Source organism: Phaethon aethereus, assembly GCF_964289735.1.
Source record: "Phaethon aethereus genome assembly, chromosome: 12".
Taxonomy (NCBI): domain Eukaryota; kingdom Metazoa; phylum Chordata; class Aves; order Phaethontiformes; family Phaethontidae; genus Phaethon; species Phaethon aethereus.
The window spans coordinates 13,923,419-13,948,155 of record NC_138588.1 but is presented as its reverse complement, the minus strand read 5'-3'; the positions used below and the strand labels follow the sequence as shown (position 1 = coordinate 13,948,155).

At 41.6% G+C, this 24,737-nt stretch overlaps 2 protein-coding genes across 3 annotated transcripts in view; both read left to right on the top strand.

The window, feature by feature from the left end:
- Positions 1 to 3,779: 3,779 nt before the first annotated feature.
- On the top strand, positions 3,780 to 13,027 carry ARPP19 (cAMP regulated phosphoprotein 19; the record flags this gene model as incomplete). 2 transcript variants are annotated; one of them, XM_082004910.1, is made up of 4 exons in its annotated part: positions 3,780 to 3,897; positions 7,463 to 7,537; positions 8,728 to 8,850; positions 12,805 to 13,027. In XM_082004910.1, 4 exons carry the CDS (start codon positions 3,853 to 3,855, stop codon positions 12,973 to 12,975), a joined length of 414 nt encoding a protein of 137 aa, XP_081861036.1. In that variant the 3' UTR covers positions 12,976 to 13,027. The 2 variants fall into 2 exon arrangements, with proteins under 2 accessions (XP_081861036.1, XP_081861037.1); XM_082004911.1 differs by lacking the exon at positions 7,463 to 7,537 and having other exon boundaries at positions 3,853 to 3,897.
- An 8,302-nt stretch (positions 13,028 to 21,329) lies between these two features.
- MYO5A (myosin VA) overlaps positions 21,330 to 24,737 on the top strand; it is a gene marked incomplete at both ends in the record, with an annotated part of 101,240 nt that continues 97,832 nt past the window's right edge. Inside the window, one exon of the mRNA XM_082005200.1 lies at positions 21,330 to 21,356. Within this exon, the coding sequence (XP_081861326.1) occupies positions 21,330 to 21,356 (27 nt within the window). The remainder of the gene's footprint in view (positions 21,357 to 24,737) is intronic.

Here is a 24,737-nt window from a genome sequence, read left to right as displayed (position 1 = left end):
ATGCTTTTAATGAAAAGTCACAATTCACCCGTACGAGATTAACCTTTTATTTTGCACTGACAATATGCAATGCTTGTATGTCTATATCTTAATAACTTTAAATGACTTCTTCAAGCCATCCTTTTCTCCCTTGAGAGTAATATATTCATTTGTTTTGAACAGCAAAGAAGTGTGGATTTTGAATATGTGGTCACTACAAGTAATGCCTAGGAAAAAAATGTGTATTGACTTAAATAGTCAAACTACACTTAGTCCCTTTATGGATTCAGAATGGAAGTGACCTTAGATTATCCGTGAACAACTTTAAGTCATTCTCCATTTACAGCTTCATCTGAGCTAACGCCTTCCATTAGGGACAAACACCTGGAGAAATGCTGAATGTTCATAAAATATGAACTGAATTCCACATAGCCTTCTATGCATAGGTTAAGAAATGAGACTAGACTAATTTTGGAGAGGTTGTTTGCTTCCTCTCTTTACTGCTCAATAGGCTCAACCATATGGAATTATTTTTGACAAATGTTTCTGAGTGGTTTATGAGGGCCTCCAGAGATGGACGCTCCAAGTAATCTCTTCCAGCGTTAAACTATACTTCTCATGAGAAAGCTATTTATAATGTCTAATTGAATCTTGCTGCAGTTGAAGTCAAATACTATAAGCAAAGAAAACAATTTAGTTCTTGTATCTCCCTTCTCAGTCCTGTTTTCTATATCTAAAAAAACTCCGGACTGTTCAGTCAGCCTTGCCTTGTAGATTTTTGTCTTCTGCACCTCTCATCATTCTGGCTTATTGCTTGCTTCTTTTGGTCTGAATCTGTCTTGAAGTGCCTCAAGCTGAACACAGCATCCCAAGCAGGGCTGCTCTGTGGCAATTAGACTGGACGGATTGGTTGATAAGTCTTATGGATACGTCCCATTATAATACTTGATTTTTCAGTATCAGATGTTAACTTACATTCATCTTGTTATCTACTTTAACAGAGGTGTCCTACCTGCTTGTTCCTAATATGGTAGCTTTCCTGCATGTGTCATTATTGAACCTCATTCTCCTACTGCCCAGGATCTTCTATCTGATCTTCTGTTTGAATCTGAATTGCAGTTATTTTCTAGTGTTCTTGTAGCTTCTCTTACTCAATGTAATCTTCTAATATTAATAAAGTTTATAGTACATTATCTGGGTCACCAATGAAACTGATGAGCAGTGTTGGCCTTGGGAAGCCCTTTGTTGAAACCCTACTAAACACAGCATTACTGTTTGAACACTTGATATAGCCATTTCCAACAAAACTTGCATCCACCACATTAAAGTTTCATCTAGTTGAGTTTCCCTGATTTGCATGGGGAAGCATCAGAAGCCTTATTAATGCCAGAAGACATCTGGAACTTTAGCCACCTTCACCCACTTCTCCACGCAATCTGTTTCCCTTTTGTTAAAGGAAATAACGACTGCGTGAAACCCTTGTTCTTAGTTGTGAATTCATGTCTAGCTACTAAGTTTCTTTTGAGTGCTTATTTTAGATGATTTATCAGGTAATTATTGATTAAACAGCTTAATTACATAGCTTGTATTCTGTCTTCCCCTTACTCCTATGTAAATTCAGAAAAAAGGCCATGCTGTTAGTTTCCTGGAAGCTCCCTCATTTTCTGCAGGTTCCTATATAGGTGACCACTAATTAATTGGAGAGTGCTTCAGTCAGTTGTCTAAACTCTTAAAGATAATTTTTCATCCAAGTTGAAAATATTTACCAGATAAGGAAAAAAACAACGGATTCAAGTATCCTATAAACTGAGCTTTCCGTATTCCAGCTTGAGGTTATACTCTGTTTGTTACACTAGCTATCTTGATTGTGCCAGATTGAACAAAAGAAACGTTAAATCCTTTGGTCTTTACAAGGTTTGTTCAGTAACTTTCAGTAATGATTCTGTGTCCCTTTGTCTTCATGATCTGCGTCAGACGCACATCCCTAAAAAAGTGACCTAGTTCGCTATATGCTGCTTGCTTGTATTTGAGGCCATTGAAGAACAACTGCTTTTCCCGAGGTTCTTAATTTATTTCCCATCCTTCCTCTGCATTGTATAGTTTACACTTGTTCCCCTAAAGAAATAACTTCATTAAGGAACTGCTGAATCCTCAAAACTGTTTTCCCTCACATTAATTTCCTAAGAGATTTGAAAGAAATTCCTGAAGTTTGCATTCTTGTCTGCTGTCGCTGCTTTGTGGTTCTATTTCCTTTCAAAATGGATGAACATAATCTTTTTTTATGATCATTCTTTTGCTTTTTACGCCTTCAGACCATTTCTCCCTGGTTTTGATAGAAGCAAATGTGGCACACCCACCATTATCACTGCTTTTTCTATCATTAGGAAAAATAATGCTCGCTAGCGCCTTCTGTGATTTTCGTGTGCAATCTGCCCTGCTGTACCTCTCTCTGAAGGAGGGATGTGCACATGCCTTGAGTTCTTTACAACTACACAATCCTGGTCTCTGGATGAATCTCTCAGTTGCTAAAAAAAATCTTCCACCTACTGGTTTGGGGGTCTTTTAGTAAAAAATTGGTGACTTTACAGCGTCTGTTTTCATTAAGAGACTTTTCTGACCTGTCTTAGTCTGTTTTGTGGACCTTAAATGCACAAAGCCTGTCCTTGCCCATCCTTCCAGGACTGTGCTCAAGCTGGTTTACCACATGCACGTGCAGGGTCTGCAGGGTGGAGAGCATGTGCTGGTTCTCAGCCAGAGGGCATGCCAAATAGAGACGATACACCATGGCAGGAGGGCTGGAGGTCAAAATCATGGGAAGGCAGTGTAAGGTGATATGAAAAGATGTTTTGTATTGGGAAAGTGGGAGTGTGCATTCATTTAACTAAGTATGAAGTAAAACCTATAATTTATTGTTCACATAATCCTCATATTTAGGGATCACTAAAGGTTTATTAATGGTGAGCTATTTGAACTCCTCCTTTATGTTCTTAAAGTCTAAGAGAGTCCACGGCAGGTTATTGTTCTGCCAAGAACCAGGCAGTGAAAAGTAGAGGGGGAGGGAAGAAAATACTTTATATAACTTGATACCATGCTGTTAAGTTTCAGTGGACTATCCTCAGATAGTCTGTCTCAGGTCTGTCTGTCTGCTGGTGTCTGGGATTCAAAAAAAGATCCTCAAGTAAAGCTGCTGAGGACTCGGCTCCTACTCTGATCTGTAGAAGTAGCCAAAAGCACTAATTTTAGCCAAGCAGCCAACAGTCTTTTTTCCCCTTTTACTCTGATGTCGGGCCGGGGGGGCCGCATGGGCCATCCTACAGGAGCAGGGCACGGCAGGGCCCGAGCTGGGTCCCAGTCCCGGGCTGCTGCGGAGGTCCCAGCGAGGCGCCGGGGCTGTGGGGGGGCCGAGACGCAGTCTCTGAAAGCCGCGCCCAAGCTGCCCGCCAGAACTCAGCTATCCCCTGCTGCTGCGAGCAGGTCTCTATGGCTGTGGCTCTGTGCTTCGACGAAGGCCTTGTGCGCTTCAGAGGGCCTGTGTCGCCGGGAGAGCCCCGGGCATCTCCCCTGTGTCGCTCGGGACAGGGTCGGACGCGGCAGGGCGGGAGAACCACCGCCCTCCGGACTACAGCTCCCAGCGTGCTCGGCAGAGGACGTGACGTTGAGGGGCGGAGACGGAAGCGGCTCCTTCAGCGGCGCTAGGAGCGTGGCCAGGCAGCCCGGGGAGACTGAGCGCGGAGGAAGTCTGGTCCTTCCGGCGCACCGTCGTGCTAGCGGCCGCCATCTTGTGCGGGAGGTAGCAGCATTGCGCTGCGCGGAGGAGCGGCGGTCGCGTCTTCCTTGCCTGCCCTCTCGCCGCCGTCCTGCTTCCGCGGCGCCATGTCTGCCGAGAGTCCCGAGCCCGCCTCGGCCGAGGAGCAGAAGGTGGGTGGCCGGCAGCCCCGCCGAGGAGCAGAAGGAGGCCCTTGGGGCTTCTCCCGCCTCCATCCGCGCCCTGAGGCGGAGCGGGGGCGCCCCGGCCGGGCCTTTTTCTCCCTCAGCCGGGGGAGCCTCGCGGGCCACTACGGCCCTTACGGCAGCATCTCCCCGTCCTGGCTGCCCTGCTCGCCGCGCCCGGAGCTCCCGTCAGAGGAGCGTCCCTGGCCGGGGAAGAGGTTCGGCCCTTCCGCCGCCGCGCAGGAGAGCAGGAGGAGCCGGGCGCCCTCCGCAGCCGGCTCGGGCGGGACGGGGCCGGGGCCTGCGGCGGCAGCGGCGCCGTACTGCAGGCCGGAGCGGCTGGAAAGGCGCGGGCCCTGTCGCCCGCGGCTGGCGGAGGCTGGAGGCGGAGGAGCGGCACCACCATGTTGGCTTCTGCGCTGGGGAGTTTTTGTTCTCTGTTAAATCATTGGCGTGCTCTGGCCTGGACGGACTAATGGCGCTTCCTCGCTCCCTAGACCGGCCTTGACTCTTCTCTCCTCCGGGTGTTTTGCCTGCCAGGGCGTCATGGGTTAAAGAATTTCATCTCACAGTCGCAGGGGCTGGAGACCAGCGATAATCCGGTGGCCAGACGTTTGTTTCACTTTTAGAAAATGTTCAGTTTTTACCGTAAGCTATTTAGAAGGAGAAATAGCCAAAACACAATGGCTGTGACCTCTTCTAGTTAAGACTTTTAGGAAGAGTAACTGTCTGGGTTGTCTTGTGATGGCACTATTATGTCACCTCTGTAATTAATAATTTTATAGTTTCTTAAGTGGGATTTGGCTTCACAGATAACAGTATGCTGTTAGCAGCTTACCTCTGTCGGCTGTGACTTTAAGAAGCCGTTTGTTTTTCAGCCTTATCATTGCTCTGCGTACTCAGTTGCAATCTCCAGAGCGATTTCTGATAGGGAGAAGTTATGAAACACAAGTACTGCTTTGAAGGAGGCTAAAAGAAAAAGCTTAATCTACCCCACCTGTCAAATTTTTGTTTAATAATTTACACTTTGTAATATGAGATAGTCATACAAGTAGAGCTTTGGGGGTTAATATGGAATTATACCTTCCTAATAAGTGCAGTAATCAGAACTAGTTTCTATGGCAGGTCTGTAATCTATTATTAAATGCGTGTGTTCTGCAGCTCGACTTAACATTCGTGTTGGGTAGACTACTGAAGGGATACCGTTCCTGTTGAAAGCCTGTAAAAATAAATCCCTGGTCTATGCAACACTCCTAGAATAGCTCTGTAATAAGAGCATAGTAAAACATTTGGTAGCAAGCTTATTGTGATACCTTCTAGTGTGTTCTGATGAAGTCAGCTGACTGGGGCTGGTTTAGCTAACTAAGTTTCAGACTGAAGTCTTGAAATTCAGGGCTTACACACTGTTTTGGAAAATTACCCTTTCTTTGAGAGGCAGGAGTCCTTTACTGATTTGCTAATTTAGTTTTAATCTGATGAGGTGTTCAAGACAAATTAATAATGTCAATAAAATAAAACTTTGTGAGTTTATGTCCTGTTAGGATACTGTGGTATCAGTGGTTTTATGGCATTGCAATACTAACCTTCACCAAAACTGTCTGGGTAGGCAAAATTGAACATTGACTCAGTTAATGCTTAGCTTTGAAATACTTATATAAACAGCCCAATTTTGCAGTACTTATTCATACGTATGCTTAAAAAAGATGAAACACCTAAACGAACTTAGCGTTTTCATGATCAGACCTCTTTTCTAAACTTTTCTAGCATGCTGTAAGAAGCTTGTGCATGTGTTAGGTGAGAAAGGTATTAAACAAGAGATTGATATAAATTGAAAACTTGCCAAGACCAGTGTTTCCTGTTCTCGGTGTGAAAACTTGGGATAGTGGCAGGGGGAAGTTCAGCAACAAAGAAACTTTAGACATTGGAGAACATATGCTTGGTTGACCGACTCTCTTTTTACCTCAAAAGCCTGTATTTTTCAGGAAGCTTAGGGGTGGTGCGTTTTGTTTCTGGACTGGCTTTTGCTATGTCAGTTTGCTGTAGAATTGTGCTGTTACCATGTTTTTCCCATTTTCTGATTTACATTTTGTCTAATATATTTAGCTAAAGAGGATGAGCTCTTCATACCAGAGTTTTAAAAGGCTGATGGCTCTTTTTTTAGCCATGCAGTTCAGTTGTACAACATATACGGAACTTTATGTTGCTAGTACATCTGTAAAGATTAAAAGCAAAAGCTATCTTTAAATGAGCTAGGTAACTACTGCCTTCCTAGTAGATCCTTTTAATGAAGTAAGCAGACTTCATTAGCTGTGTCAAATTCCTGTAGAGAACTAAAATTGTAACTTTTGTGTGGCTGTCACTAGGAAGAAGAGTGTGTTATATCTTGATTTCCGCCCCCCCAATCATTTGTTAGTCACATGGTTGTTGCTTCTGTAACTCAAGGGAGACTGTTATAAATGTATAAATGTCCTTGCCTTTGGCAAGGAGTTCTACAGCTTAACTATATTTTATATGAAGAACTGTTGTGTTAAGTATTTTTTTTTGAACCTGCCATCAGATGGTTTGTTTGACATCCCACATCTTTGTATTGAAATTCTTTAATTGGTCTTACGTAGTTTTTTAAGCCTTAGTTGTTCTTCCTCATCCAGAGTAAGAGACCATAGTCTGTATCTTTTTCATCTGCATTGATGCATAAAACTGTATTTTGTGTTTTGGTTGCCTGCTGTGTGATGATTTGTCACCCCTGTGAGTTCACATAAATGTCTCCTTTGATGCACTGTGAATACATATTTACGTAAGCTACATATTGTTTGCTTTCTGCTCTTAAAAATTATTTCCTTTTGGTTAGTATTGGCAAAACATGCCCCCTCAGATGCTTTTTCTGTTGGCTCAACAGTGAGTACCCAGTGATTCAGCATTAGATGTTGAACACATTTAGCCGAAAGGATTGATCTGAGAAAATCCAGTCAGTGTTGGCATGATAATAAAGCATAATAGGAAGAACAGCAGCTGAAAAATTATCTTTTGTAACACATGAAAACTGTGGTCTTGGCTAGTATGATATTATATAGTGAGAAATAGTGTAGTTCTATGTTCAGTAGTGTCAGGGAAACTTTCCCCTTTATATATATTTGTTTTTTGCACTGTATTGCCTAGCTATGTTTTCATCTAATAAAAAGCATTGGTTCCTGTCTTCATAGAAGTTTCTCTTAAACTCTTATAAGAATTCCTCTTTCCTTGGTAGAACTGTTAATTCAGATTCCCACTGTATTGTGCAAAGCTGTCTTTGAGATGTCTTGGCCTAATGGAACAATTAGACAATGTTACACTCTAAATCTGTTGTTACAACCTTTGCTTCTGAGGTTTCTTCCCAGAAAGATGTTGACTCTTCTAGAAATTCTAGAACTTGGAGGTTTTATAAAAGATACAGGAAGGCACTGGGGTAGGCTATTATGGTGGCTCTAGTTCTCTGGCAGTTTTGGCTTAAGTAGCTCCCAGCTGCTTGTGTTCCTCTGTCCTCCCTGCTGCTGTGCTAACATACCTGTTTGTGCAGCTGCTTGGTGATCCCGACTGTGGAAATGGATCCAAAGGAAACACAGCCCAACCAGGAAAGAAAAAAAGAAAGAAGGTTATTTTTCTGTTGAATTGATTTCTGTAACCCATTCATGTGGAGTACATGCAGTCATGCTGACTGATGCAATGCAAAGGATGATGACATGGATGGAAAGAGTATGAAGGGGCTGCCTAAGCAGCTCTAAGTGGATATGAAACCTTAGTCCCAGATTAATGTGAGGCTCTCCTGATTTCAATGGCAGTTCTTATTTCCTGCCTAAAAGTCTTTCTGTGACTTCAGATGATAACAATTCAACACTACAGCAGTCAGTGCGAATCAATATATACTAGCAATGGTTTGCATGCAAAAAAAAAAAAAGCCTTGGCCAAATACTGAAAAGTAGCAAAACAAGAATTTTGAATGGAAGATATTTTAGAAATGATCTAATAGAAGAAATTGTACTTCATACATCAAATTGCTACGTCGACTGGAACAAATGAGTGTAAAGTAGAGGTCAGTGTTGAAAGACTGGATGTACAAACTGCAGTTTTTGCCAAGTGAGTGTCTTCAAATGATTACTTTGGCCATCCATATTTTACAGTGTACTCATAAAATAGGCATTTTATTATACACAAATGCACTATCCAACTGTCTTCATCCTTATAATTTTAGGGTAATTATAGACACATACAGAGAAATACAGCATTGTTGCTATTAATATGATAGCAGGAATGTTTTTGAGACTGAGCTACTTTAAACACTGTTTCACAGTGAATATCAACACATTACAGTTAGAGCAATTATACAAACTAGATTGTTGCAATGTAAGTGCTAGTCAGTCTGTGCAACTTCATGATCAAACAGGGGTAGTTGGAAAAAAAAAAAGTCCTGTGGCTCTTGCTCATCTTTCAACATTTGTTTGTTCTTAGTGGAATACTTGTGTTGACTAAAAAATGTTTTTTGTTTGGGGGTTTTTATTTTTCAAAATGGAATAATTTAATTTTAGTATAGACTAGTTTTATGTGAAAGAGAAATGCATTGATTAGATTCAAACACGTCTCCAGGAAAGGTACCTAAGATGGGAGTCTGAACTCTGCAGTTGCTGTCAGTATTTGAGAGAGAATATATGAAAATGTCTAATGAAATAATTGATATGTTCACTTGGTGGCAGCAGTTGGCATGTTGGTGAATTACCTGTGAAGGTATTCAGCATAACTAGTTCATTATTGTATATTTCATTTACAGTATTGCTAATTGTCTTTCAGGAAATGGAGGATAAGGTGATCAGCCCAGAAAAAGTTGAAGAAGCAAAATTGAAAGCAAGATACCCTCATCTGGGCCAGAAGCCAGGAGGCTCAGACTTCTTGAGGAAGAGGCTTCAAAAAGGAGTGAGTTCTTTATTGTCCACAGGGTATGGACAAGAAATTCGAAAATTCCTGTATCTGTGATTTTTTTTTTTTTCTATTCCATGGGCCTTTTTGTGAGTAAAAGAGTGCTAAGAAGTTTAAACTTTGTTTGTGAAAGCACAAGGAAGAGCAGTTTCCACAAAACAAATGCCAAATTGGCAGGACAGCTGTTTTACAGCATTGATGGCTCAACTGCACTTTTCAGAAAAAATTCAAGTTAGAAGCTGGCTAAATGCTGCTGTGATAGACTTCATAAAAAAAAAAAAAAAATCACAGTAAACACTAAGGGTTAGAACTTCATCCCTGTTTCGTACTGATCTAATCTTGCCCATTCTTATGTCCCCAAAACATTATCTCCAACTCTTACTATCCATGTGTTTAGCACGTGAAAGCTTAGTGTCTGCTCTGTTACAGCAGGCACCATCTGACATCGGTGGCTTGAGAATGGCAGTGTAATTCTGAATATACACCCTAACCAAAAACTAATGCTAGAAGAATGAAGAGTTAGTAGTTCAATATTATTCCACATTTAACCAGTGACTCTTATTTTCTTAGTTACTCAGCTGTTTTTTTAGTTTAGTTATTCATAAAGTGATTATATAATGCCTTTCAGGCATGCTAGAACTCTGTTCTTTGAGTAATCCTAATATATATCACTACTTCTGATGGTGCTTTCATTGCTGTCACACTAGTTTTTGTTGTTTGTTTTTTTTTTTACTATCATCTAGGCCTTTTGAGTGCACGCAATGATTCCAAGTATAAATCCACCGCAAACCAGCTGCTGGAGTTCAGTGCTGATCTAATTCTGTGCTATCTGGTAACATCTCCTGCAAATTGTTACTGTTGGCAGGTTTTTTGGATAAGCTTTCTCTCATAAGTTGGAGCGTATGCAGCATAGTTAATGGCTGCTGGGCATGGGCAGGCGGTAGATTAGGGGACTCCTTTTGTGAGTTACACTCTGTTGTCAGCGGCAGCCTAAATGAGACTTCAGTGGGTTCAGTGCGTGTAGACACAAAAGGGAGAAGGTAAGTACGTACTGTGATGATAGTTCAGGAAAACAGACCAGCATCTGCTCCCTAAGGATTGATGGCCATAAAGGAATTATGACTGTTTGCACTCAATGCAAATGTGAGGAAAACACACCACCAACGATAACAATCTGTACAATATCTTCATCTTGATTATAGTACTATTTAATGCAAAGGTCGTTGCAGCCTATATTTTCAAATTTGAGCAGAGGTGGACCAGTGGGCATCTTAATTGACTAAGTATTTGGGATTTTGATAGTTTGATGAAAGAAGGCATGAAGTTGTGGATGCCAGTTAGTAATCTGCCTTCTTCAGTTCTCCACTCCTGATGTGGTGGTAATAACTTTCTTCTGTTTTATTTTTTTATTAATTTTTGTTTAGTGTGCTCTGTGTCTTAAATGAGGAAGCATCTTTACTTGATGTAGATGCCTGGTGTACCTCGGGCTGCCTGGATTGCTGAAATTGAAAATAGAATGGGGATAATTAGTATGCTTTCAGATAGTGCTTCTGACATGAAGACACCTGGACAGACATAGTCAGTTTGAAAGGGATGATCAAATACAGGCCATCTATGAGAAGCTAGAGTAAATCAGAGGAAAATACAGGAATAAGTTAAAGGAAGAAATGGGCTGATATTCTAATGCATGAAGGATAGTAGGTTTTCCCAGATATTCTTCTAAATGTATTTAGTCAACTGTAGCAGAGATTTTGTTTGATTTGGCAATTAGGACACACTCTGCCCATTAATGTATGCTGTCCAGAAATGTTCTGCATTGGGTGCACACACCATTATTAGGACACTTTCTCCAGAATAATAGTAGATGAGGACCATGCTACACCATGCTCCTATAGAGGGATTATATTTGGAGCTCTTACATGGACAGAAATAGGTATCTGTTAACAGCAGCAATGCATCTAAAAATTGATCAGTTCTGTTACTACCTAGTTGCTGTTTAAAAATTACTTTTGGTTGCTTCAGCCTTAAGGGGCAAAATATGAAAGCCTTTCTCCAAATCGCATTATGTTATAACTTGAGGTCTAGTCTGCAGATGCAGTGCTAGAACATTGAGGTATAAATAGGGATTTCACTGTCCAAAGGATTGAATTGGGTAAGTTTATGGATAAAAGTGTGTGGTTCAGATGTAGTACTGTCTGCATGGGAGAAACAGATTTGGTAGCTTTAAGGCTCTGTCAGGGAACATCTAAAGCCTTCTTCAGGAGGCCTTGCATAAAGAACCTTCCCCTTTGCCCCCTGAGGTAAAGGCATGTTAGGTGTTGAAATTACTTCTCTCTAATAACTGCTGCTACCGCACGTTTTGCAGCTGGTTAGTACTAATGCAAAATAAATTGTGGTAGTAGTAATGCTGCCTGGAAGCACGTAAACATAGAAGGTAGTGATGGCTGTTGCTCAACAGCTGACAAGCTGTTGAAAATCATGGGTTGCAAGTACCTTAATGGTAGACCTCATAGTAAGATGTAAACAAAATACAACTTTTCCTGCAAAATGTGGCAATGAGCAGTTGAAGACTTGTTGCAGACCTAGGGTGAAATTCCATGCCTCATCTTACCATGATGCAGACAACAGTTTTTTGGTTTTACATCCATAGATAAGTTAATGTTTTGAGAAATCTGACAACAAAAAAGACTGTTAAAGGTAATGCTGATAAATTTGCTGAAATATTTAGGAACACTGTTTTAGAAATTCAAACTTTTTGTACTTGTTTTTGTATTGAGAAGAAACCTGGAGTGTGGGATAAGAATTTCCTTCACACAGTGCTTTTCAGAAGGACTGCACAGTAGGTTTGACTTTGCTAAATAATTGGTTTGGGAAATTTAGGGATTATGGTTTCACTGTTTCAATGTATGCAGATAAGAGGTTTTCTTGTTAACATGCAGTTTCATGCTACTTTGATCTTCTGGTATGATAGTGAGCTGTTCTCTGGCTCTAGTTCATGCATTGTTTGATTATTCTGTGTAGAAGAACTTGTTCACCGCAACAAAATTTACAAACCCCAGGGTTTCACCTGTGGGAGATTAGAGCTCTTGGGAAAACCAGGGCAAAAATGATGTTCACGTATGGTCTGAGTTTAATGGTATGTGTAGAACCTTAACTGTATGCTTGCCTAACGTTACGAGTTTAGCTGTTGTCATGGTTTTAACCCCATCTGGCAATTAAGCCCCACAGCTGCTCGCTCATTCGCCCTGCAGTGGGATGGGGGAGAGAATCAGAAGTGTAAAAGGGAAAAAACTCTTGGGTTTAATAGGTAAAACAAAAGCCGTACACACAAGCAAAGCAAAACAAGGACCTTGTTCACCATTTCCCATGGGTAGGCAGGTGTTCAGCTGTCTCCAGGAAAGCAGGGCTCCATCATGTGTAGCAGTTACTTGGGAAGACAAATGCCATCACTCTAAATGTCCTCCCCTTCCTTCTTCCTCCCCCAGCTTTATCTGCTGAGCCTGGCATCGTATGGTCTGGAATACCCCTTTGGTCACTTGGGTTCAGCTGTCCCGGCTGTGTCCCCTCCCAACTCCTTGTGCACACCCAGCCTACTCACTGGTGGGGTGGTGTGAGGAGCAGAAAAGGCTCTGACTCTGTGTAAGCACTGCTCAGCAATAGCTAAAACATCCCTGTATTATCAAGACAGTTTTCAGCACAAATCCAAAGCATAGCCCATATTAACTACTATGAAGAAAATGAATTCTGTCCCAGCCAAAACCAGCACAGCTATGTGTGCTTAATAGTCGTGATAAGATTTTTTTTTTTTTAATCGACATAGAGCTACCTTGCCTAATCAGGAAGATTTTATAACTGGTTTTAAAATTTAAGGAATCTATTTAACCGTGTAATTCAGTGTATGCATCTGATAGAATTTCAGGCTTTTAAATATATGTGTGTTTTGTCTTCTAGCAAAAATACTTTGATTCTGGTGACTACAACATGGCTAAAGCAAAGATGAAGAATAAGCAACTTCCTACTGCAACTCCTGACAAGACAGAAGTCACTGGTGACCATATTCCTACTCCACAGGATCTTCCACAGCGGAAACCATCTCTTGTTGCTAGCAAGCTGGCTGGCTGACGAGAACAGCTGAACTGCATGATTATTCTCATTCCTGTTATTTCTTCTTAATAGTTATTTCTCACCCTCATATCCCCCTCTTTCTTTCTTACACTAAGTCATGAGACTGACAGCTTTGCAGGTAGCGATAGCATGTGCTGCTATTGTAAGGGAGTACTGTTAAGAGTAAAACGTGTAGTATTTGGACTAGTTGAGAACAATGCACTGATAAAAAAGGACAAGTTTGTTTAGAGAAATGCAATCTACTTGAAAATGTACATATTGCCCATTTCCTAGTGTAGGACTGGTTCCAGCAAGTGACATCGCAAGTTTTACAACTTCTAATGTTTCTGCTTTTGTTATTTCATCTTAATTACAGCATATTTGTATTTAATATAACCTCCAGTTGTGTTGGGTTTTTCTTCTGTGTTTGGGTTTGTTGTCTAAAATAGAGGTTTAGACCACAAGTTGCTAGATGGTAAAGCATGTATAAAAACAAAGACAGGGCTCTGATTGAATTTTGTTTTGCTTTTGAACTTGAACGGCCTTAAACCTGTTTCAGCTTTAACAATAGAGTTTTTACTTGGGCAATATTTGCCCATTCTGGTGTAACTCTTGTGAATCTAGTGCTTATTGACAACTGCCTGTTGAAGCTGGTATTCTTTTCAGTTCTGTAGCTTAGGACACACTTTTGTTGAAGATGTGAATGAAGTGTGCATGTGCATAGACTGTTGAATTCACTCTTGTGCCATTTTTGTAAATACAATAGTTTTGCACAACCTTTTGCAAACGTCTTGGTTTTACATTTAAAAAAGCAGATAATGTGCCAATCAAAGCACAAGTGATTCTGTATCTTTCCAAGTCTTGCCCTGAAACTAAGAGCCCAGAATCTTGCTACTGAAAGTAAAAATTGAGTACCTGAAACTTGTGAAACACTTATATTTACACTTGATTCAACCTTATGCTTTTGTGGTTGTATATTTTGTTTCGCAACAACGTCCAGCATTCAGATATAAATCTGGAGTTTGTACTTATATTTGGAGGCAAGTGCCCTTTCTGTTCAGCAGCTCTTTAAGCTTTTAAAGCTGAAATGCTCTGTCTGATGACATGGGAGATGGCTAAATGTACTGTGTTGGAGTTTCCTACATGGCAAACTACAAATCTAGGCTTGCTAAGGTTTGATATACAATTGTATTTGGGCTATTTTAGTATTCTGGAAGTGGAAAGGTATAATTTTTTTTTTTTTTTTTTTTACTCCTGAAGTGGTAGTCAACTAACTCCTTTTCTCTTTGTTATACAGCAGCCCCTCATTGACTTTGGGGAGACAAAGAACTGGAAGTGGTATTTATGTAATGACCTATTGAGAAATAGGTAACTTTTCATGTCAGAAAACAGGAATGAACTTCAGATCATCTTTTTGATGCAGGTCGTAAGTACTAGAATGCCAAAATATATGGTTGATATTAGATAGGTTCATGCATTTAAAAGCATGTTTGTTCAACAAAATCAGAATATTAAAAGTGCAGTATGATCCATAATGTAATTGATTTTAATATAGGTAGTCACAGCCTTGATGTTCTTTGGGAGTATAAGAAACTCTTTAAAAAGATCAGTTTACTGAATACTTTTTTCTTTAAAGAAACAGTTAGAAACAGCCTATTAAAAACAGAGTGGGTATTATAAGAGAAAACTCTTAAAGATGGAAGTTTTTAGAAGGATGTGCTTTGTGTTGATGTATTCAGAAAGGTCTTACAGGATAAAGGACTGCTAGTCAAAAAGAACACTGGCACATTTTCCACAATGTTCTCTTCTAAAGGCAAACATGAGAAAATGATAAAGAGAAAATGAATAATCTTAATTTGGTCCTGTTTTGATCGGAACATGAGCAAAGTGTATCAGTGTCTATATAATGTCGGTTCAAAGAATTAATTCCAGAGAATTTCAAAATTGCTAACCTGATTCTTTTCGAGTCTGTATAGCCCTTTTCTAGTAATTAAATGGGCTCTTTCAAGCCTGTCCTTATTCTTTATCCTCCACTAGTATTATAAAGAATTTGTGATTTTTGCAGAACAGGTTGAAGAAACAGACCTACTTGACTTTGAGAGAATAGCAAGGAAACTGGATATATTGGAGCAAACTGCTTTTTATAGATGTTTGTCCTAATGTGAAAATCCCTCTTTATTTTTGTATGTATAAATGAAATTGAAACTTAATGATAGGACTGGGCCTGAAACAAATTTTGAAGAATTTAAGGTGACTTGCTGTGTATTGTCTGGTGCCACTATTGTGTAGCTTACATAAGGTGAGCTTTTGTGATGTTTGGGAAGGTATTAAAAAAAAAAAAAAGCCATTTAAATTTAAACATTCCACTCAGCTACAACTCTGTTTGTCCTGCTGGTTGGACAACACAAGCTCTTCCGATGTGCACTTGGTGACTTGCAGTTCTTAGGATTACTACAAATTCAGCTATGAATATATTACCCTTGTATATTTGAAGTACTGTAATACTAACTAGGTCAATGACTGATCATGAGCCTTCACATCTGACAGACCTCCGCAGCAGGCACAGCTATTTTGATTCATCCACTGTATAAAACTTAAGTCCAGTGATCACTTAACAGTAAATCATACATGACTGCAAATTGATGCTTACTCCAGCAAGATAACTCAGCTATCCAAACTTATGTACATAATGTATTATATGAGTTTTACCATTTGATAATTACCTTTTTCAAAGAAAACCTGTCCACGCTGTAGACTGGCAGTCCTTTTCGTATCTTGCCTTTAAAGATAGATAGTGTTTAGTTATTAGAGTAATACTCATGTAGGCTTATAATAGCAGATAGCACCAACATTTTATTCGCGATAATTAAGTGGATTAATTACAACTTCACAGATATGTCCCCAGATCTGTAGTACCAAAGGCTTCCCTCTCATTGTTCTTGATGTAGTAGGACAGTGTTCGTGTAAAGGCTACAGGAGTACATTTTGTTGGACATACTTACACCCAGTCAAGATGTTAAGGTGATAAAAATGTCATTTGTTCTTTACAAACTTACACATTGTATAGTATACAGAATAAATTGATCTACTTAGGTTTTTATTGCAATGTGGAGATTTGTCTTGTCTTTACTGTGGTTTCCTAAAAGATCCTGCATACTATGGAAAATTTCTAAAACCTAACTCTTGCTACTCTGTATCATTAAAAATATGACTGGGCTTTGGTTTCTAGTATGTTAGATTACAGAATTACTTTAATGTAATCACATTTATATATTTCAGTGCTTATTTTTCTAATAAGGCAATTAAAGCTTATTGTTTGGAAACTCCGTAACAGATGATTGTTTTGGTCCCTTGCACTGAGTGAAGGGGATTTCTGGGAATTAGCTTGGCATATTGAAGTTTGCATTGCTATAGACTGTATTGGCCTGAATATGGCAACATTTCCAAGAAATCAAGATGCTGGAAAAAGTCCAACTAGTTTCATGTTCAGACTGACTTAGGTGCTCATCTTTGTGCAACTTCAAGATCCATGTGGTGCATTTACACAATTAGCTCAGTCACCAAGGTGCTAGTAATGCCCTCTATACGCTGTATCTCTCAAACTGAGGAGAAAAATGTCCAATTTAAGTAGTGTCATTCAAATACCATGCTGAGGCAGTGCAAAGGCTGCATTAACACTGGCATTAGTAATGTAAATGACATACTTGAATCTCTGCATGGGGAGTGGCATCAATTGTCAAGCAAAGACAAACCACTGAAATACAGGCTTATTGCCCGAATCTGTTTCTAATTAGAGCTGAGGCAGGTACGGTTGCACAGACCTGTGCTCAGAGAAGCTTTGTATTTAGTGGCTGTGCTTGCAGAATGTGGCCATGTTATTCAGGAGAGAGGCAGGATTGCTGTAACCTGTTTATTTGATGGCTGGGGGGGGTCTTTCTGTGAGGTTGGGAAGAACAGACTGGGGGAGCACACAAGCAGGACGAATGTATGTGTGGGGGTTTTTTGACTTGAAGTGGAGTTGGGCTGAGTGTGTGGTTTGATTATTTATTCCTGCTTTAGTACAAGTGAACCACCCTCTTTTAGATTCACATCTATGGCTTTTTAATCCTGATTTCTGGCATCTTTAGATCCAGAGTAACTTGAAATCTGAAAAGTTCTATGCATATCCAAAGCATTTATTCCCATTAAATATTTATCTTGAAAATGTTTCTGGAGTACTAGCACAGAGGCAGACAGCCTTGAGCTCAACTGATGTGCTTGAAAAAGCTTTAGTTTAGGGGCAGATGACTGAATTATCCGTTTTTCTTGGGCAGTACATCTTTGTTACAATGAGGATGCTGCTTGATATATATTCATGATAAATATTCTTGCATATTTATGGCAGGCACAGAAGCGTTTATTTACTGCTTTGGAAAATATTGATAAAGCCTCCACTGATTTCAGATGCATGTTTATTTGACTCTGTTTTCAAATGGGAAGATGAAGTGCTTCTTGTTTCTGACTTTGTCTAAATTTAATAGCAGATTTCAGTTGGGTTTAATTTTTTCACCTTATTGCAGAATAGTGTTGTAGCTCTTATTAAGAGGGGAATATGATTGGCTAATCTGTCAACCTCCCTTGACAATGTTAGAGAATAACCAGGTCACTATCATTGACATTCCTGGTAGAGGAAGGCTCCACAGTGACAGGATTCAACCTCTGCTGGTACTTCTGCCTGCATGAGTATGGTAGGGTTGTTTCCTTACTGGTTTTGAGGAAAAAAACAGCTCTAAGAGTCTTCCTTGGGAAATGCGATTTGGATTTTTAAATGCACACAGTTTTCTAGGAGTTGAATTGTATGGCTGAAATGGATGCTTAAATGCCAGACTTGGAGCTATGGGTTCTTCTGAACTTCAGGTCTGTTCTCAGGTGATCGTTTTTATACTGTTGGAAAAAAACCTGCTAATACATTGAAAAGAAAATATGGATGTGATGCTCTAGAAACAAGAGAAATCTTTCTAGTATAGGCACAGCTGAATTGAGGCAAGCTTTCTGCATGGGAATTTCATCACGTAGGTAAGAATTCATTGTCTTGTCTTTTCTGTAAGCCCAAAAAACACAGAAATAAATCCCAAGTGTTATCAGGAGATTACGTGCATGGTATATGATTTTCTCTCTTCTGTGTATCTCCTATGTTACATTTCAGAGGTCTTAACTGGTAACTGTTCAATTGGTACTGGCTGAAACCGGACCTATTTGTTTTCTACAGCTGAAAGTTACAGGTCTAATCCTTGTAGTGTGAGAATATAGGAAAGGGTAGGAGGAGGATTTTAGCGTATGAATTCTTCAGTTAGCTTTGTCTGTCTTTCCAGTGAAAGACACTTGGAGTTAAACTGATGGTCAGTGTTGAATATACAAATGCTTTTCTGAAGGACTGGATAGACCTATCTGCTGTGCCACATAAACCATCTCATGTTCCTTATGTTACCAGTATATATTATCTCTGCACCTCTAATGGTTTCCCTTTTTTGTTTGGCCAACAGAGAATCCACTGGTCACTTGCAGTACAGCATGACGGCAACAGAATAGGAAGTCCTAATTGAGAAGGGAGTTTTTCTGCCACAGTTGAACAGATCATGGATGTAGACAGAACGTAGATGTAAGAAAAAAGATAGGACAGGTGCTTTGTAGTGGTTTCTGAAAAAATGATATAAACTAATCTCAAGACATAGAAAGTTTATTTTCTATCTTTTTTTCTGTTTTTTGTTGGGTTCAAATTCAGTACAAAATTCTGTATGTAGACTGTGCCAGCTACATCAGCCATACGTAGTCAGCTGGAATACCCTGGGATATATGCTCTGAAATCAAATGCCATAAATTATATTTTTTTAAAAGATGCTGTGTAAGGTATGAGATGAGGACATTTAAAATCTCAACAGCAAATGTTTGATGCAGGAGATGCATGTTAAAGTAATAATTATCAGTCTAGATATATTACAAACAGGTTGTTTCTTGGCAACTTTCAGTGCCCCCAATTCCTGTCCTTAATGACAGATTTGAAATCCTGGTTTATGCAAATTGTGTCAAATCATAGCATATTTTGGACTCGGATATCTATTTTTTGCTGGGGCTTATAATTACATTTGGCTCCTGAGCTCCAGCTGTGAATGGCTGATACAGTAAGCCACAGTCCAGGTGAACCCCTGAAATGAATGTCTTTGAATTGAGAATAGGTACCATTCTGAAGAAAGGGTATTGAATATGGGATATGTCAGAGGGGAGGTTTGGGTCCCTTCTGAAAACAAAATTGTGAGATTTCTGTGGTTCATACATCCAGATTCTTAGATTTAAGCCTGTTAAATGGGGATGATCACACTCTTAAATAAACCTCAAATCACTCTTCTGTTACATATGAAAGATGACTTGTAGCTTTGTAGCATAGATCTCTCTGTCTTGCTGTAGTGTACATGTGAAAAGCAGCTGTGCAAATTTCTTAGCCAATAACCTCACCCCTGACATGGACACCAATTCACAGGAACCAATTCTTGGCTTCTTGTAGGACTGAGAGCAAGTGTACAGTTCTGCTGATGGGAGTGAGCCTCTGAGGCGTGGGGCAGTAACAGTAACCGTGGTTGATAATCCTGGGCATACTGGCAGAACATGGGAAGGAAGGTATTTTTTTAATTCAATTCTCATTAGAGTTTTGACTCTGAACTCTCCTAGCAAAATCAAGAAGTTTTTCTTAACCTCTTTTCTGAATTTACTAACCTTAATTTACTAACTGTGAAGACCATATAACTGCAACTAATACAAACAACTCCAGGTAAAGCTCCAAATTTTCATCTTGACTATTTTTCATTTGTGCTTTCTACCTCCTTCATCTTGTTTCCTTCAGATAGCAGCAGTGAAGTACAGCTAGATTATAGCATTTATTGGGAGTATGTATTTCGGGAGTCAGGATAGATTGATTTTTATTTCTGGCTGTTACTAAGTTGATGAGTGATTTTTGAGCAGGTTACCCATCTCTTTCATGGCTCATTTTCTCTGTAGAACAGGTTTGTCTGTTTCTTTGATAGTCGCAGCAAGTTTCAGGGGGAGTTACATATGCTACCCGCTGAATAGAGCTGCTGTCTGAACAGTTAAATTTTGCAGAGATGATACCGCTTAAAAAGTTAAAGCACTTTGGTGGAGAGTGTGGCAAAGATAAGTGTTTCAAACTGGATTTGGATTTTGGACCACTTGGACTGGTAGGATGCATTCCCAAGGTGAAAAAGGAAATTACAGAAAGAGAGTAATAGCTTCGGTTCTGCTGTCACAAGAACTTGTGCCATAATGTGAGCTGTAAAAAACCAGCCATTAATGATTCATAAAGCAATGAGCTGCCATCTCAAGACCTAGCCAGGTGGATGGAGTATGCTTTTTATTCCCTTTTGACATGGAAGTTGAAGGTACACATCTTTGAAAAGTTTATTTCTTGGTCAGAACTGGACTTGCTTATCAAAGGAACTGTTTTGGGCCCAGTTCTTTTCACTGTTTCCAGTAGTGGTTTGATAAAGACGCAATTAAGCTGGAAGAGGTTGTAAACAACTTGAAGGATGGGATCAGAATTGGAGAGAGAAAATTGAAAACTTGGCACTTGTGTATTTCTGCATGTATTTCTCAATGGGACTAACTGGATAGGTGGTAGGTTGTCAGTCAGGCACGTGTAGACTGTAGCCTGGGTATAAATCCCGTGTGGTGCTGCAGCTGCTGCACAGAATAATAGAATCTTTGGGCTGGAAGGGACCTTCAAAGCTCACCTAGTCCATCCCCCCTGCAGTGAGCAGGGACGTCTTCAATAGCAGGCTGATCTGTTCCCTGCGTCCTCGGTGCTGGCAATGCCCGGGCTGCTGTGCCTGTGGGTTTGGGAACTGCACCTGAGCAGCACACGAGCGGGAAAGCAACAGAAATTATAAACGTTGCTGATGAAGAAATGAGCAATTTGTTAAGTCTAGGAGGGAAAAAAAAAAAGCGGGCTCAGAGGAGAAGGGAAGGAGTACCGGTTCTTGCATAAAGGGGGAGGCGGAGCGCGCTGCGCCGGCGGGGCGCGGGGGACCGGCAGACGCCGCGGGGCTCTCCCAGCCCAGCCTTTCGGCCCTCCGCCCTGGGTGGACCCGTGCCGCGACCCCCGGGGGCCGGGCTGCGCCCGCCCGCCTGCCGGTGGGAGGCATCGCACCGCCCGCCCGCCTCCCTGCCCGCCGCTCCCACAATGCACAGAGCGGCGGCAGCCCCGCCGCCCGCCAGGTAGCAACATGGCGCGCCGCGCCCGGGCCGCCGCCTGAGCATCCTCCCTGCCGCCTCCGCCTCCCGCCGCCGGGCTGCCGCAGAGGGGCCGCCCGCCCGCGCCCTGCGCCATGGCAGCCTCCGAGCTCTACACGAAGGTAGGGCGGCGGCGGGGCCGGGGCTGCGCGGGGGTGGCCGGGCCGCGGGGCGGGCGAGGCGGCGGCAAGGGGCCGAGCGGCGGGACGCAGGGAGGGCGCGAGCAGAGGCCGCCACTGCCATCCGCGGCCCCGGTGGGAGCTGGCGCCTCCTCCGAAGATGGGCCCGTGTGCCGGCCCCCGCCGGTGCGTGCCTGGCCCGGTGAATCACGGCCCCGCCGCGCCCCGGAGAGGCTCTGCGGGCCGGACCGGGCCGGGCCGGGCCGGGCGGCCGAGTCGTGGGCACCGTGGACTTGCCGGGAGCGAGCGGCTGGGGCGACTCGGCCAGCTCAGTAGTGATGCACCGCTGCTTGGAAGAAGCGCTTTGGGTTCGGAGAGCCATTCCATGCTGTTCTCTGCCGGTTATCTCCTTCAGAAATACCGTCCCGTTCCTTGCAGAAAAACATCACCTACGACACAGACGCTTCAATATTAAACTAACCTTTCTGGTGACACTGCACTTTAGATTATATTTATTCTTTTGGCAGTCATTCAGAAGCCCTACAGTCAGCAGTGATGCACTGCGTGACTCTCATACGCTTTTGAAACAGACGTTTTTCTAATCTTTTTAGTCTTGTGTGTTAGTATCTCATCAGCTTCTACCCGGAAACAGTTACTGCCCTATGCATCTTGATGATGGCAAAGCTTGCAAATGGAGAGTGTGAAAATGATTGTTTTATCCACTAGTGATGCATTGTTCTTGTTGCTCTGCCTTGATGTAGCACAAAAATCTGAAAAGAATGACAGACCACAGGTTTTAAGGGCAGAAGGGATGACTGGGGTCACCAGAACTGAGCACCGCAGCACAACATAGCAAACTCCGAGTACTACTTTCAAAAAGCTTGCACAGTCAAAGTGTGTTCTATCGAAAGGCATGCCATCTAGATCCTTGAGCCATTTTATGAAATACTCTGGAATTATCTCCGGTCTAGCTCTTTGTGTGAGGAGAGAAAGGAAAGGAAATAGCCTTTTTGTTTTGGCATGAATAGTTTACCTTATTTGTAGAGTCTTCCCAGTCGGTGGACAGCACATTAACTGTGCATCAGTACAAATCAAACTGGACAGTCATTTCAATCGGCTGGACCGTATCTGAATAGTATATTTGTGTAGGAGAGACTGAATGTGAGGAAGTGAGGTGCATGCCTGCACTCCTTAAAGAATCCTAAATACGTTAGTTGATATGAGGCATCTTGGTGTCTTGTGTCTCATAGAAGAGTATCTCTGTTAACTGTCATTGCAAAAAGGGGTAAAAATTAGCATTCTGATCAAGAGAACAATGGTGCTGCAGAGTTGTTCCCAGGTGCCCAATAGACGTCCTCTATGTAATGAGTTATTTTGGAAAGGTATTATTGATCTATTTCTCTCTGTGGATGTTCTTATTATGGACTTAAAATGTCTTGTGAAGAGTTGATCAGAAATACTTACTTTTAAAAATTTTATTTCCAACTGCATCGGACCTTGAACTCACTTCCTTGAGTGGTTGAGTCCTTTGGTCAGAAGCTCCTGCAAAAACATGGGTCTCCTGTTGTTTTGGGCCTGCGTTACAGTGGAAAGCTCAGGGCCCCTTGTAGTTCGCAAGGAAGGCATGGCTCTGACTCAGGCACTGGGACAGGAAAGCTGCTGGGCATTCAAGAGAGACTGTCTGTGCTGTCCTCCCTTTCTGCTGCCTTTCTCCCCAGGTAAAGCCATCATGCTGTTCAAATCACATTCAGTATCTCATCCTTGATTAAGTAACATAAACAATGGATTTAAGGTGCTATGGCATGTAGAGGTAAAAAGAGCAAACACAAAGTCAAACAAGCACAGGGATGATCCTCCAGTAGGGACTCACTAGGTGATGAAGGCCAGCAAGATTGGTTCTGTGCTTTACTCTCACATCACTGGCTGTTCTCATCCTCTTTAGAGCCATATGTAGGCACAGCAAGAGTGACTTTAGCATCTCTTTTATACTGGCAGACAGAGTCAGGATTGTCATTTGGGGCAGTTCCTTAAAGTACCAGAGCTTCCAGTGTAGCATCAACACTTAACGTATGGTATTGGCATAGATATTTTGCTGGGAAGCAGGGTAGGGTATGAACTTGCAGCTCATTACTGCTGACTGTGTGTGTGCATGTGTGTGTCCTGAAGTGAAGTACCTGGCAGCTCCCTTATGCCTGCTGGGAACCCATGTCCCAGCTTGCCTGAGTTGTTCACGTAGCTGTGTTCATGTGAATTACCTGAAAGAACAGTTGGTAAAATTATGTTAAAGACTGGATGACCAGTGTTGCAGAGAAGTTGTCAGCATCTCTTCAAATGTTGTCCGAGACTGGGAGAAATAGACTTCTTATTTCCAGCTATTGTTTGGGGAAGTGAGGCTCTCTGCTGTATGCTTCAGTGTGTCTAGTTTTGCTAACATACACTGTTAAGCCTTCAAATTTAGTTTCTTTGCATGCCAGCATAAAAAAGCACCCACTGTTCCTACCACATGTGCCATCCTGAAATAGCATAAAGGAACTCCTAGTCTCCCAAGCTAAATTATTTTATGTTAGAAACCAGCAATACACATTTTTGAAGCCATGCCACTCCTGTGAAAATCCTATTCCTTTGATTCACCCAAGTGCATATCTAAACTTGATGACTGTGTAGACAGCCTCATTGTTGTGCATCGCTGTAGTTAATCTGGAAATTTGGATTTAAGTTAAAGGACCAGCTCCAGCACAAGCTAGTTGTGAACAATGAGCCCGAGCCATGCTGGGCTTTGCATTCCCATGCCTGGTGACGCTGCAAATACAGACTCTGCTTGAAGGCATTAGCTTCAATTTTGGGGTGCAGCAGTTTAAAACTGCTCCATGGATTATATCTCAGGCATTCTTATTTAAAATATTTATGTCTATGAGCTCTGTTTAACTTGTCCTATTGGACACCTATCAATGGCAGGTTGGTGGTCCTGCTGTAAGATTGTTTCTGAAAGTTTTGTTTCTTTGACTTTGGAAACAAATGTAGGAGAGTCTCTATGTGTTTCCTGAATCACCATGGCCTCGCTGAGTGGTGCTGGGATGCAGCCAAGCAGTATTTCAGTAACTGTTGACCAACGACAGATATATACCTACTTCTGCTGACCCATAAAAATTGATAGGGACAATCTAGGCCATGCGTTGGCTTTTGTTAAGTGTAATCTGCTTTTCTTGAAAATTAAGAACAAGTGAGAATGCTTTGCCTAGACGTGGAACTCACCTGGCTTCTCCACACTGGCCGAACCACCATGATTTGTGTTAGACATCACCTTTGTGAGTTTCAGGTATGTAAAACCAAGCCCCAGCATATGCTTTCATTGCCTGTACATGAAAATTAACAAAGCAGATCAGA